This window comes from Hypomesus nipponensis, chromosome 1 (genome assembly GCF_054491055.1).
Source record: "Hypomesus nipponensis isolate SF chromosome 1, ASM5449105v1, whole genome shotgun sequence".
Taxonomy (NCBI): domain Eukaryota; kingdom Metazoa; phylum Chordata; class Actinopteri; order Osmeriformes; family Osmeridae; genus Hypomesus; species Hypomesus nipponensis.
Genome location: NC_140361.1, coordinates 10,510,326 through 10,523,401, shown reverse-complemented (window position 1 = coordinate 10,523,401; position 13,076 = coordinate 10,510,326). Strand labels below are relative to the sequence as shown.

Genomic DNA, 13,076 nt, shown 5'->3' with positions numbered 1-13,076 from the left:
CACAAGGTAAAACATATGCCCTGGTTCTAATGTTACTGTACCGTGAGCCTTATGAGTTAGGAAATAATGGAAGCGTATTCTGTTGAGGTGTTTTACAACTGTGATCCAACACTCCACCACACTAACATCCCAGTCGGCAAGCGCAGAGTGACGAGTCATCGGCACTGTGGCGTCCAGATGCTGTTTCTTAGATGTATAGAATCCTTCACAAAGCGATGATCTCGATGTCTTAACTGGTGTGTGTGTATATATAGTGACCATTGTCCCTATTAGACCTCTGTAGGTGTTTGACTCTGCTGTTGCCTCTTGCTGTGATGGTGCGATGTGTGTCCTTGTGTCTTTAGAATGTGTCATATGTTCATCATGCAGGTGGTACCCCATCTGTGTGTGTGTGTGTCTTCATATGTTTGTTTACAGCTTTCTCGCTTCCTGCTGCCTCCTGTGCTATAAACTGAGCCTTCGTATACGTCAAAGCTTTTTAGTTTAGTTTTGGGCCTGTATAATGTCTAAACACTTGTTTGTCTTTGTGTCCCTAATATTGGGAATAGATTTCATGCCCAGTTGCTGTGTGAGACTCCTAAGGAACGCAGATTTCTGTAATAAGATTTTTTTAATGAGAGTTGAGCAGGATTTAAAGGGTCTATGCTCTGGAAGGGGAAACCTGTTGGGTAGCAGTCTCTTTGTTCCCAGTGTGCCACTGAAGACATCTGAGTTTGTATTCCCGTCATGGAACATGCTGCAACTACAAAACAAGGAAGTCCTTTTTGCATTTACGACACTGTTTCCTCCTACGTTCCTAACCCTCCTACTAACATTACTACATGGCACAGTCTGTTAAGCAGTCCGGGGTTGCTTTTGTGACACAATTTTTCCACCAACCATAGGAAACAGAAACAGTCGTTGGTCAACTCCTCAGTCCGTAAATAACATCACAGGGGCCATACGGGGTACTTTCAGGATTATTGTCGGACAACTGGTACATTTGACCATTTATACCATGTGTCACCTTCCTGCACCTGCCAGCTCATTGTTGACTAGGCCCAACTCACTGTGTAGATTCCTGTGTGCCGTTCAGACTCGTACAGTAAATTCCTAGGGTGGGCCAGGCATGCTTCTGCATTCCCCAAGGATGGCATAGCCTTAGACTTCACTTTGCCAAACTGAGTAGCACAGGGAGGAATGGACCCTGTCGTCTGGATTCCAGACCTAGAATTTGGGGATTGTAATTTATTCATACGTTTTTGTTGACCTGCTTGTATAAGACACAGGCCAGGTGGTGGGGGGTGGGGGGGGGGGGGAGTTCCTGCTTTTCAGTTGTCCTGTAGTTCACTCATGTATCTGTTTGTGCTGTCGTATCTGCTCATCATGCTTAAGGTTTTGTAACGGTCTGTCCAGTAATATGGTACACATGCAAATGAAAACTTGCACACCTTTTAGTTTTCAACTATTCAGTTTTGTTTTTGGTACTTTTAATTTATTTTAACAAAAATAAAACTGTACAAAGAATTAATAGGCAGGCTTGTCTTTTTACATTGGACAACTTTGTCTGTTCAGTGGATTAACACTTCAGTGGGAACACAACTAGATATGTAGTTAAATAGCTACAGAAATACGTATATACATTTGAAATAAAACAATGCAGACATGAAGGTACTGTGATCTGGTCACCATAGCGAATTGGCTTGTCTGTGTGAAATCCTCTGTCTCTGACACTTGCCCCTATAGTTAGTCCAGTCAGCTCCTCATGAGACATCCAGCAACTCAGTGCAACATTCCATGTCCTCCTCATATATAAACCCCTGCCTGGACTCTGCTACCATTTGATAGTGTTACCCTGGCATCAAATCCCATTTCCCAGCCAGTGTTCCGGTGTTGTCCATGACCATGCTCAGAGTGTCGTCGTACCGCAGGCTGTTTGAGGAGGAGCAGTGGGCTCGCTCTGGAGGCTCCAGTGTGCAGTGTGCTGAAGAGTACCGCTCCCCTGCCAGGTTAGTGCTTCTACAAGAGACCTTCACATCCATCTTGACCTGGAGCACACTTGTAGAAGATGCATTTTTCATGTTGGATACTGGAACAGAAGGCTTGCGCTTATATTGATGGTGTAAGAGACATGCTTCTCGAAAGAAACGAAATAGGACGCTGCTGTTGAAGTTCAACAGAATAAATGACTTGTTTTAGGATTACACCAGTCAGTTGATGTCATGTTGATGCTGAATCCAAGTTCATGTTAATCAATATTGGCGGTTATGCTGGTTCTACTTATCAACTATGTATTATGATGCATGTAATTGAAGGGATATGTAGACATTCTCTAGGTATTAGTCACAGATTTGGCTGTTGTGTGCTCAGGCTCTGGTTACGCCTGAGGGAAATTTTGAAGGCCCATGACAAATGCCTTTTGTACTCACACCAAGCAATGATATCACGGCGTTCATTTACACTGACTTGATTTGGGCGAGGCAACAATTCAGCATCCAAGTATTCAGTAGAGCCAGTGAGGGCAAGGGTGCATTGTGTACACCCACTTGTTCTCTCGTAGCCTTTGATTTACAATGCAACATTTTGGTTTGAACCCATGGCCCCTCCTTATGGCAGTCTGTGCTCCCTCCAGGGGCGCGGCTGGCCACAAGTGTGACTGTGAGCAGCTAGACTTTGTGGCTGCCAAGGCCATAAACAAGGAAGGCCTGAGTCGTTTCACTCAGGATCGCACCATCCTTGCCGCCCTCAACAATCGCCTGGTCACCCTCATTGAATTGGTGAGACTCCCAAACATCCATTCGGTGCAGACCAGAGGGTCAGGAATGGCTGCTCCTTCATGCTCAAGAGTATCCCTTCTGTCTCTGTGTACCCCTATCTGTCTATTTACATGACTATATCTGTGTGTGTGAGGCAGGCCCGTTGTTTTGAGGAGGAGAACGAGTCTCTGGAGACTCAGATCCTGGCTCTGGAGGACAGGCTGAGCAGCCAGCAGGCCTCATCCACCTCCACCACCATCGCTGTCCCCGACTACAGCCTGGACGCTGTGGTGGAGAGGCTGCGCAGAGAGAAGGTGCCCGCTACTTTGACCAACTGTGTGTATGTGTGTGTGTGTGTGTGTGAGAGAGAGACTGACCCCTCCCTCCTCTGTGAGCCCAGGAGGAGATCCTGTGTGTTACAGAGGAGCTGAGGAGCGAGCTGGAGTGTCTGCAGCAGGAGCACCAGAAGGCCGTTCAACAGAGGACCCTCGTCCAGGAGGAGAGGGAGAACGTTGCCATGGTAATGCACTCTCTGCCAACACAAATTTGGTGCTACACCTCGGTTTGCCTTCTTTACTGGATTGGTCAAAGTAGCAGGCGAGTAACATTTAACCCCTTGCAGATATCCCAATGGCATGGCAGTTGTAAAACAGCCCTATCGCATAACCATTTACTCCAAGTAACTGTGATGACATAGTTCAACCACTAGGTGGCACTATTGCCTCAGCTGATCTAGTCGCTTGTGAGCCTGCCTCTCACTCCAACCTCTGGAAGTTCGAACTGTGCACAGCTGCTCCTCTGAAGCTCTGCCCATCAACATCACCATCGCTTCCAACACTCCCACAGTCTGGGCCCGTGGCCACAACGCAATCGGAGCTACAAACCTCCCTGTCTGTGGCCACACATGTCACAGCCCATCTCCCCGCCCAGCCGGGCTCGCATGTGAGGGGAGCTGCTTCCCTGTGTCCTTATTGAGTCGTTCAGGCTTTAATTTCTCCCGTACAGATGTAATACAGACAGTAATGTGCTGCAGTAATGCGCTGGCTGGCTCGGCCCTGCGGTTGTCAATGGGAAGCAGCTGGAGCCCCGAGCAGAGAGCTCGTCTTGGTGGGAAAGCGGCAGGGAGATGGAGGTAGTGGGAGGAGGAGGAGAGCAGAGCACAATACAGAACCGTAGCACAGACTGCAGCTTTCTCAACATGGTGGCACTCTGATTGACAGGGAGGCAGAACAAGGCAGGCCCGGCAGTGAGAGCTGTAGTCCAGCGCTGATGAGGCAGCGTTGCCATTAGCTATTGATTAAGCAGCCTACGTTTGATTTGTGGTAGACGGGCCCGCATTGGATGGCGCTGCGCCCTGTGAGCCATTTCTCTGGAGTGCTCCCTTCTCTTTCATCTGGATCTAGGGCTTTTTTTTTCGTGTGGAGTCAATTGGTGGTTATGTTTGAAAGATTCAGTGGCAACAGTAGGATGGCTCTCAACAAGACACCAGAGAAGCACACTGAAGCAGCATCCAACATGAGAAGGGAGTTGAGTTGGAAGGGATTTTCCCAGAGCATAGACTCCAGAGAGACCAAGGCTCTCTCATTATCGGATAGTTTGCATAGAGATTAATCTCTGCTAACCAGATTAAAATCTCATGTCATGGCTGTCCAGAGGATATCAAAGTAACAGACTGCTGACTACTTAACTTCCGTTTGAGATCCTGGAGGTTTGACCAAAATCTAGATGGTGAAATGGATACAATTAATAGATTTTTAAATAGATAAATATGTATATCTCAACAGATATACAGTATTGATATATTGTATTGATCCCTGAGGGGGAGATGCACAGCAAGGCAGACCTATCACATACATTCAAATGCAAATGCAGAACCCCACACTAATTGAATTCATCACCAATTAATCAGGCCCTTATCAGACTGGCTACACTGAAAACCCCTGCTTGTGAATGGAGGGGAGAACAAGGCTTTTCTGTTTAATTACCCCCCCATCAAATCTCTCTCTCTTGTCACCTCTTCCCTCCTCCCTTTCGCCTCCTCCTCCTTTTCCTCCTTCAGGTCTGCATTGCAGTGTCTGTCTCATGGTGCTAATGTTCTCATGCTTAGAGGGGCTTCTCTCCTGCTATGACAGTGGGTTCTGTCTCTCTGCTGCCCCCTCTAGGATGTGGATGCAGTGACGGCTGAGTGCCTGGCCCTCAGAGAGCAGGTCTGCATCTACGAGGAGCAGCTTGCTAACATGGAGGCCCTACATGCGACGGTAAGAGGGGGGGGGGGGGTCAAAACCGTAAATGTCATTACATTTACATGTACATTTACATTATTAGTCAAAACAGCAGTAAAGAGGAATGGCCTTGGTGTCTCTCGAGGATACACAAACAGTACTATTGGCTGCTGTTGGCCAGACAGGAGGTTGGAGATGGAGAGAAGCCCTTTAGAAGGTGCTGGAAACAGCCTGTTGCCAGGTGACATGGTGATGCCAGAAGCACTACTGGTAAAGTAGAAGCAGAGGTAGAATTCAAATCAGGAGCCATGGGGTACATCTCAGAGATAATATATCTTACTCACAAAACACATACACACACACATACACACACACCTCAGCCCAGCTGCTCCTAGTCTCTGCAGCAGTTGACAGATCCATCCTGGTATCAGATGAGGGAGCATGGAGGCTGGAGGGGCAGCAAAGCCAGTGTGGAGGCACGAGGAACTCCATCACTCTGTATGTTTCAGTGTGAAGCCCTGCTGCCCTGCTGCCCACCGTTTAACTCCCTCCCTCGGGGACACGCTCCATAACTCACGGCCCGGGAAAGGCGGCTGTGTAACAAATGCAAACAGAAGTCCCCTTTGTTTTAGGAGCTGCTATTATTACTACCTGCATGTTCAAGCACCTCATATTCCCTTGATAGATCGTCAAGCGTAAATGTGGGGAAAAGAGCAGAGCGTTGGTCTGGCGTGGGCATTACTCCAACGCTCGATATGATGGATGGACGGACGTTTAAAATGGAGGTTGTGGGACTCGCAGAGAAACATGTCGGGGTCTGAATGTTGCTCTGGTCGGCAGACGGTGGAGACTCTGGTGGAGCCTGCTGAGGGGGCGGAGGGAGGCATGACAGCAGTGGAGTTCTGTAGCCCTGACATCACCCCAGCCCTGCAGATCAAGGAGTACTACTGCCAGCTGGCTGAGAGCCTGCAGGTACAGTATATGAGCATGTCCTGTATGTACACATATGCACACACATTGCGCAGACATGCACACAGAGACAGACACACACACACAGCCCCTCAGAAGGCCACCCCCCTGTCCTCCCAGCGTCAGTCTGCAGCCTCTTCCTCCCTTGTGAAAGCGTCTGGCCAGTGCAGACATAAATTGGAGCTTTCACACATCGCAAAAAGGACGGGCCCGCTTGTTTTCTTTGCCTCCTGACACAACACTGGGGAAGAAGCTGAGAATCTGAGGTGCTGCTTTCACACCAGAACAGGACGGCTTTGTCCCCTCGTGTGTGTGTATGTGTGTGTGTGTGTGTTGCCAGCCTTGGTGCTCCACTGGGTTCAACTGGGAGCTCCGGTGGGTCTGACCCTCTCAGGGTCGAGGATGTTGGCCCCCTCAGGAAGGTCACGGCTGTAATCAGACCGCTGGCCGCCTTCCCAGGCTCCTCTGCGTAGTGGCGGGGGGCTGAGGGCGGGGGCGGGGGTTGGGGGCTGGGCGTTGGGGCTGGGGGACGGGGCAGGGTGGGTTGGCAATTCTGAGAGAGCACTGGAGCACTGGCTAAACTTGAGGTTCTCTGGAGAGTGAGCTAATTGTGTGTGTGTGTGTGTGTGTGTGTGGGGGGGGGGGGGGTTCATGTTCATTTGCCTGAGTTTGCATTTTCATTTGTGTGTGTGTCTGTGCGTGTCCACTTGTGTGTGTGTGTGTGTGTAGACTTTGGCCCATAATGTACTACAGCTCTTGTTTTTCCTAACCCAGACACTCATACTCTCCGTCCAACTGCCCCCTTCATCCCTTCCCCTCTTCCCCTCTCCTCCTCCTCTTCCCTCCTTCATGTCTTGCCAGCTGGACCCGGTCCTGTCTGAGCCTGGCCTCTATTAGTGTCTCACAAGGTGCAATTGTCTCAATCCAAACCTGATTGCCATTGGGCTTGAGCCGTAATGGTGATTGCTGGCTGACTGTGGCACACCTGTGGGCCCGTGTGCCGCTCATTTGCTGATCCATTTGTTCCTCTTAATCAGAAATGTGGTTGTCATTGGGGGTTTGGGGGTGGAAAGGCGGAGGGGGGGGTCAGGATCGTGTGTGAGGGCCAGGCCTATAAAGACTCTGATTACACTTTACAGCTACGTCCAAACCAGTCTCAGCGGTAAAAAAAAGTATCATGTTGTATAGAGGGTGCATGAGGAGCAGTCTCCCTAAGTACATGCTGTGCTTTATAGGGTTTGCAATATAAAGAAGTTTGCTTTATGGAAGGACCACCTCCCTCAAGTGACTGAATGTATTGGCCATGTGATATTGTAAAACAGGCATTAACAGTTACTTCTCTATGTGGTCTGTTTTCCAGTATGAGTGTGGCATGTCCTCCGCTGTTGTTGCCGTTGGAAACGGGCAGCAAGGGGAGTTGGCTGAAGCTTCCGGGTCAAGGGGCACGGGCGTCTCTAAGGTTACCGACGTCAATGAACTGAAAAAGCAGGTGAGTGATCCATATCTTCCTTTCTTTTCTCCCTTCGTCGTTCCACTGTCCTCTCACCTCTATCACTACCTGCCGTCGCAGTTAGCTTCAGTTTATTCCCTCGCCTATACTTTCCTTCTGGAACATTCTCCCATCTTTTCTCAGGCGAAAGAAGCTCTGCATGGGCTCCCGTCAAACGTCAGCCCTTAAATCAGGCATTACACTCCAAATGAATGGCTCCCCTCTGCGGGTTTAGAGGTGTGAGACGTTGATTGACAGGAAGGGTACATAGCCCGGGAGATCCTGTCGACCGCAGTGTTTACTCTGAGAGATTTCACCGGGAGTAGATAGGACTCGGCCCGGTCCCAAATAGGATTTATCTTCTTCACTGTCTTCTATTATTAAGCACCGAGTTTCTCACTGCGTCTATGTTCTCTCCCTGATCCTTAACTTCTGAAACTTCACACACACACACATACAAACATCCACCCACTCAGTCTGTAGAGACTCCAGACACAACTGGAAAGAGGAAATAGACCTTCTTCTGTTATTTTGTCCCTGTTCCATCTCTCTGCCTTCTCTATTGAGAAATAATGGTGGGAGAATGACTTTGCTGAAAATCTGGAGAGTGACATTTCGGTGACTTGGTCAGAACATCCTTCAAAAGCTGCCATAAATGACACATCATGTAACCAGTCAATGTCCTCTGGCTACAGTAACTCAAGCCTGAAGACATTACAGTAACAGCTCGTAGCTCTCCCGTCCAACACAGAACCATCAGTGGTCAGACCACAGCTGACACCTTCCCATTTCAATAACAAACATGGTGGTTTGGTTCTCATTACTGTGGTTGTGGTCCTAGCCTCCACTCTTTAAATAAACAGCCCCCTCTGGAACCGCAGCCATGATCTCATAACAGCATATCCTCTTCCCTAATGTGCAGCACACGAGCCCCTGCTCTGCCCGACGGACAGATGGGTCTGCTCCATTTCCTCCTTTCCTGTCTCTCTCTCTCTCTCTCTCTCTCTCTCTCTCTCTCTCTCTCTCTCTCTCTCTCTCTCTCTCTCTCTCTCTCTCTCTCTCTCTCTCTCTCTCTCTCTTTCGCTGTCTCTCTCTCACTATTCCTATCTCTCTCACTGTGTATAATACACTCAGCCATCCTGAACACACACACACACACACTGCCCGCACACGCAGAGGGTACACTCCCAGGCCTCACTTACCCTGCCATAGACGAGTGAGTGGGCGAGCGAGTGAGATGACCAGGTTAAGAAGCTATCATCATCATCATCATCAGTGTTTTTATCACTGGGCCTGGGCCTCCTCTGATGTACCTAAGAGAGAGGCAGACTGCCTGGATCCCCATCAGTCTCTGACAGCTAATTGTTTAACTTCTCTGATTGCTGTGATTACTCAGTGCGGGGCGTAGTGTGTCTGAGGAGGCTGGAGGTGGGGGTTGGAGGGGGGGTGTTGTGCTCTGTTTGTTTGAAAGCGAGCGCACGGTATGAGGTTTATCTATGCTGTGTGGAGAGAACAAGCAACATAGTCTTCACTTTAGGCTAGTATTATTTTAATATGGTAATATCGTGTCTGGTCACGAAGCTGTCAGTTGATTGTCGATGTTCATGTCTGGGCACACCAGGATGCCACCACTGATCAACATTAAATCATGTTATTATCGGTGCTTGTGTGTGTGTGCGTGTGTAGATTGCGGAGCTGGAGAAAGAGCTGATGGAGTTGGAGAAGTGCAATGAAGAGCTTGAGGATGAGAGAGAGATGAAGAAAGCAGAATACCTGGAGCAGATCGAAGAGCTGGAGGTGAAGAGAGTGCACACACTGAGCGTCCCACTCACATCCAGTCCAACTGCCAGAAACCACATGAACCAAACAACCAACTCATGTCCACGCCATGTGTTTGTGTGTTTACTCCAGTGTCGTATTGAGGAGATGGGGTACAAGCAGGAGGACCTTGATATCCAGATGAAGCAGCAGTGTGAGGAGTACCAGGATCTCCTCAGTGAGAAGATGGCCAGAGACTTAGAGATCGCTGCCTACAGGTGAGTCTCCTGCCCGAGGGGTCTCGACATGTCTGTAGTGGCCTCAGGTTCATTGTGTGCTCCAATGACGTTGGCAGTTGATGTTATTCATGGTCCAGATAAAATGATGTCACCGGGGAAGCTCCCATACCCTTATGAAGACATAACTGAAAACAAAGGCCCAACTTCCTTTGTTGGCCGGATTCACAGGAAACAGGGTCTCAAGCAATTATAGAAAGCATGATGTCGTTTCCTGTATGTGTCCTTGAAGACATTCGTGTCGTGTGTGCCCCCCCTCTTGTGTGTGAGGATGCTCAGACCATCTGCCATCTTGGTATGTAGTGTGACGCACTCCGCCCTTCCCGACCCCCCCCCGCTTCTGACACCCGTCCGCTCGCCTCTGACCGCCACTGACCCTCAGGTGGACCGTAGCAGGCACACAAAGCCCCAGGCAGAGGCTGCCCCGCACAGTGCCTGATTAGAAAGAGCAGAAAGGACTTTGCACTGTCAGACTGTGTGTTGGGCTGCTGCCAGACAGGCGCATGGTGGCCTGTTGATGTCAGGTTCACACACAAACATGCACACACACGCATACATTACCAGAGGGGTTTGAAACACTCACGCCCCCGAACAGACGGTTCCAAAAACATGAAAAAAAAACATGGAAAATACGTGTTTTTCTCCTAACTTTAGTTAAAAGATTGACGTTCCGTCATCCATGGTTAAAACATGACTCCAAACTGAGAGCAGGTGTTTACGCTCTCTGTGCTTCTGAAACCTGTACCCTAACAACCCGGGCCACAATTACCGGCACCATTTGGCCTGTTAAACACCCTCTCAGCAGTTGCCCAGCTGCTGCCCTCTGTTGTTCCAGTCAAATGTGTGCCTTGAAACGAGATTCAGCCTTGTTGCGGGTGTTAGCAGAGCACGGTCTGATTGTTGATGTAGCACAAGGAGCAACGTCTCCACAGGAACTGGGATCTGCAGAACAGTGGGTCTACTGTGTAACTGAGCACATCATGCTAACACCGTCTTCCTGTTCCTCTCCCCCCCCCCCCCCCAGGGGATTGGTGGAAGAAGAGGATGAGAGGCTGTGCTACCTGTGAGAGGATGCCGGACAGACCGGTCGCTGTGGGAGGAGAGCAATGTATAACCCCTCCACCTCACGCACACAAACACACACACACACAAACACACACACACATACACACACACATAGATTCGCCGCAGACAAAGAGCAACGCAGAAAAAAAACTGACTTAAATCAGCCGTAGGATCACATGAAGCTGAGCACATCGCAACCTCTGCAGCAGATGTAAACCTATCATGACAGATTAATGATGTCTGGAGGCCAGGGCAGGACCATTGATAACAGGTCACTGCCAGGTGACCCCTGTCTCACAAGAGTAATGGGACAGTCTAACACCGGGATGAGGGGGATGGAGTCCATCATGTGAGCATGTTTCCATTCAGTGATCTGGGAGTCAAATAAGGGGTGGTGGTGGGGTCTTCCTAAGTGGTTCCGATCCTCCAGAGCTACAGTGTTTGAAGCTGACACGCTGATACAGGGAACACGGACTGTTTAGTCTCCCTCCAAACCCCCTTTCATAGACAATGAGACCACCTCAGTATGCGACTGTAGAGTCAGTCACCTCCTCATCCCCATCACTCAAACAGCGTCAGTTGTGTACACTCTTATCCTCTCCTCCCTCCCTCTCCACCAGTGTTCTCTTCCTCCCGTCAGACCAGCTTAACTAGACCTAGCAGGTCACCTACCTTTAGCTTTGCATGGGATTTACATTACCAGCACTGTCAAGCTTATAGTCAGTGTGTTAGTTTGCCAATGACTTGTGATGTGGTCTTTCTATGGTCCATAGGAAAACCTTACTGAAAACAGAGCTTGAGAATTGTTTGGGACCACTGTGCTCACTACTTCTTCACAGTGCTTATTTTGTACAAGTATTGCTAAAGTTTTGTCAATAGCATTCGTTGTGATGAAAAAGGTACCGCCTGGATACTAAGAAGATTGACTTGATGTGAACAGCTGTATTTGTAGAACCTGCTCTGGTGCAAGACCTGCGAGGAGGTCTGTAACCTGTGTGTAACCAGACAGTCCTGAGGACTCCCTTTGCCCTGAAATGTTTTCAAATCCATCGGCTCCACTAGTTAAGTTTGCATTGTTCGTGTTTACCCAATATGTGCTGTATTATGTATATATACATAATTGGCATACAAATAAAGTTAGCTTGACAACCTCTTGACTTTGTTTCCTGTCCTCTTAATGAGCTCAGTGCTGACACACCAACACTCCAGTGTGTGTAGAACGTACTTGTGTCATCCCCTCAGCCTAAGTGTCTCTCCTCGCCAACACAACTATACATTTAACAGGCTAAATTATTCCCCTGGACCCCTCTCCCATTCATCTTCATGCTTCACCTCGCTTGTGAATGTTCTCAGCTGTTAACAGTATCAAAGGCTGGTTAGCTCTGCCATAAAGATGAAATATGCTGCTAATAATGGATCCGATAAGATTAGCCATAGCCACTAGACTCCTGGTTAATGGAGGCTGGGCCCTGGAGGAGCTGTACTGTGGAGGGGACTGGCTGGGCTGGGCTGGAAAGCCTGGATGACTTGTTTAATTGTATGGACATGAAACATGGAAGGCTGGGGAGGAAGCAGGTCGGTCTGTGGGGCCTTTATTTTCTCAGGGCCACAGTGCTTAATCATGTCCTCTGCCTCCCAGGTCTGGATCCTTAAGACTTATATCCCCTCCAGCCCTCCGACCCCCCTAACCTCACCCCTCTACACACACACACACACGCACGCACGCACGCACACACACACACACACACACTGCCCCAGCTCAAGGTACTGCTCCAAGCCTGCATATGTCAGTAAATATCTGGCCCTTCATTTTTTTGCCAGAGACATAAACATCCATTATCATCCTGAATGTTTGGATGCAAACAGTAGAATATCTTTGATTATGAGTTTTGTCTAACAAATTCAAAAAGGTGATCAACCTTTTACATTTAAATTAGTAAGTGAAAAGGATTGACCAAAGTTCATTTTCTGAACAGTGGGCTTATCTTCACTATAATACCCCAATTAAAAGGGCAGTGACTACACCACAGTGGCTCTGTGAATTCTAATATATAGAATACATATGCAAAGAGCCAAATGGTTTGGAATTGGTGTTCAAGTTGTGGAATTGCCCATCACTGTTTTCCTTTGCCCCCTCCAGAAGTCCTTGACAGGAGAGAAAAATGACCATTAACCTCTAAATGCTAGTCTGTGACATTGAGGGGCCTGGGGCAGACCTCCAGCACCCCTCGTTCTTCGTGCTGGATAATTTGGTTTTAGGGGGAGCAGTCTTCAAAGCTGGGTCATGGGTCAGTGGTCAGTGGCAGGCCTGGCCTTTTAATCCTGTCACCCTTGATGAGTTTCAGAGAAGAGGGGGGAACATCAACAACTACATCAACAAACTAAAATATAATTGAGAATAACTGATCATTGGACCCCTTTGTACCGGAATGGTATTATAGTGGAGGATAGAAACTATAAACATGACCTACTCACGACTCACTCTTGCTGACATGAACTATTTCACACTGTGTCGGTTGTGTATAACATCCCTTTGACTTCA

At 48.7% G+C, this 13,076-nt stretch overlaps 1 protein-coding gene across 1 annotated transcript; it reads left to right on the top strand.

Moving 5' to 3' along the window:
• The first annotated feature begins 1,836 nt into the window (after positions 1-1,836).
• Positions 1,837-11,680, top strand: vimr2 (vimentin-related 2). Its single transcript, XM_084699081.1, has 10 exons — positions 1,837-1,988; positions 2,612-2,756; positions 2,894-3,049; positions 3,136-3,255; positions 4,898-4,993; positions 5,798-5,929; positions 7,287-7,415; positions 9,102-9,212; positions 9,327-9,451; positions 10,494-11,680. Exons 1-10 carry the CDS (start codon positions 1,879-1,881, stop codon positions 10,534-10,536), a joined length of 1,167 nt encoding a protein of 388 aa, XP_084555207.1. The 5' UTR covers positions 1,837-1,878; the 3' UTR covers positions 10,537-11,680.
• The last annotated feature ends 1,396 nt before the right edge of the window (positions 11,681-13,076 follow it).

Coding starts and splice junctions, on each gene's coding strand:
- vimr2 (XM_084699081.1), top strand. CDS start 1,879: ATGACCATGCTCAGAGTGTCGTCGTACCGCAGGCTGTTTGAGGAGGAG. Junction 1,989..2,611: donor GAGTACCGCTCCCCTGCCAG/GTTAGTGCTTCT, acceptor TGCTCCCTCCAG/GGGCGCGGCTGGCCACAAGT. Junction 3,050..3,135: donor AGAGGCTGCGCAGAGAGAAG/GTGCCCGCTACT, acceptor CTGTGAGCCCAG/GAGGAGATCCTGTGTGTTAC.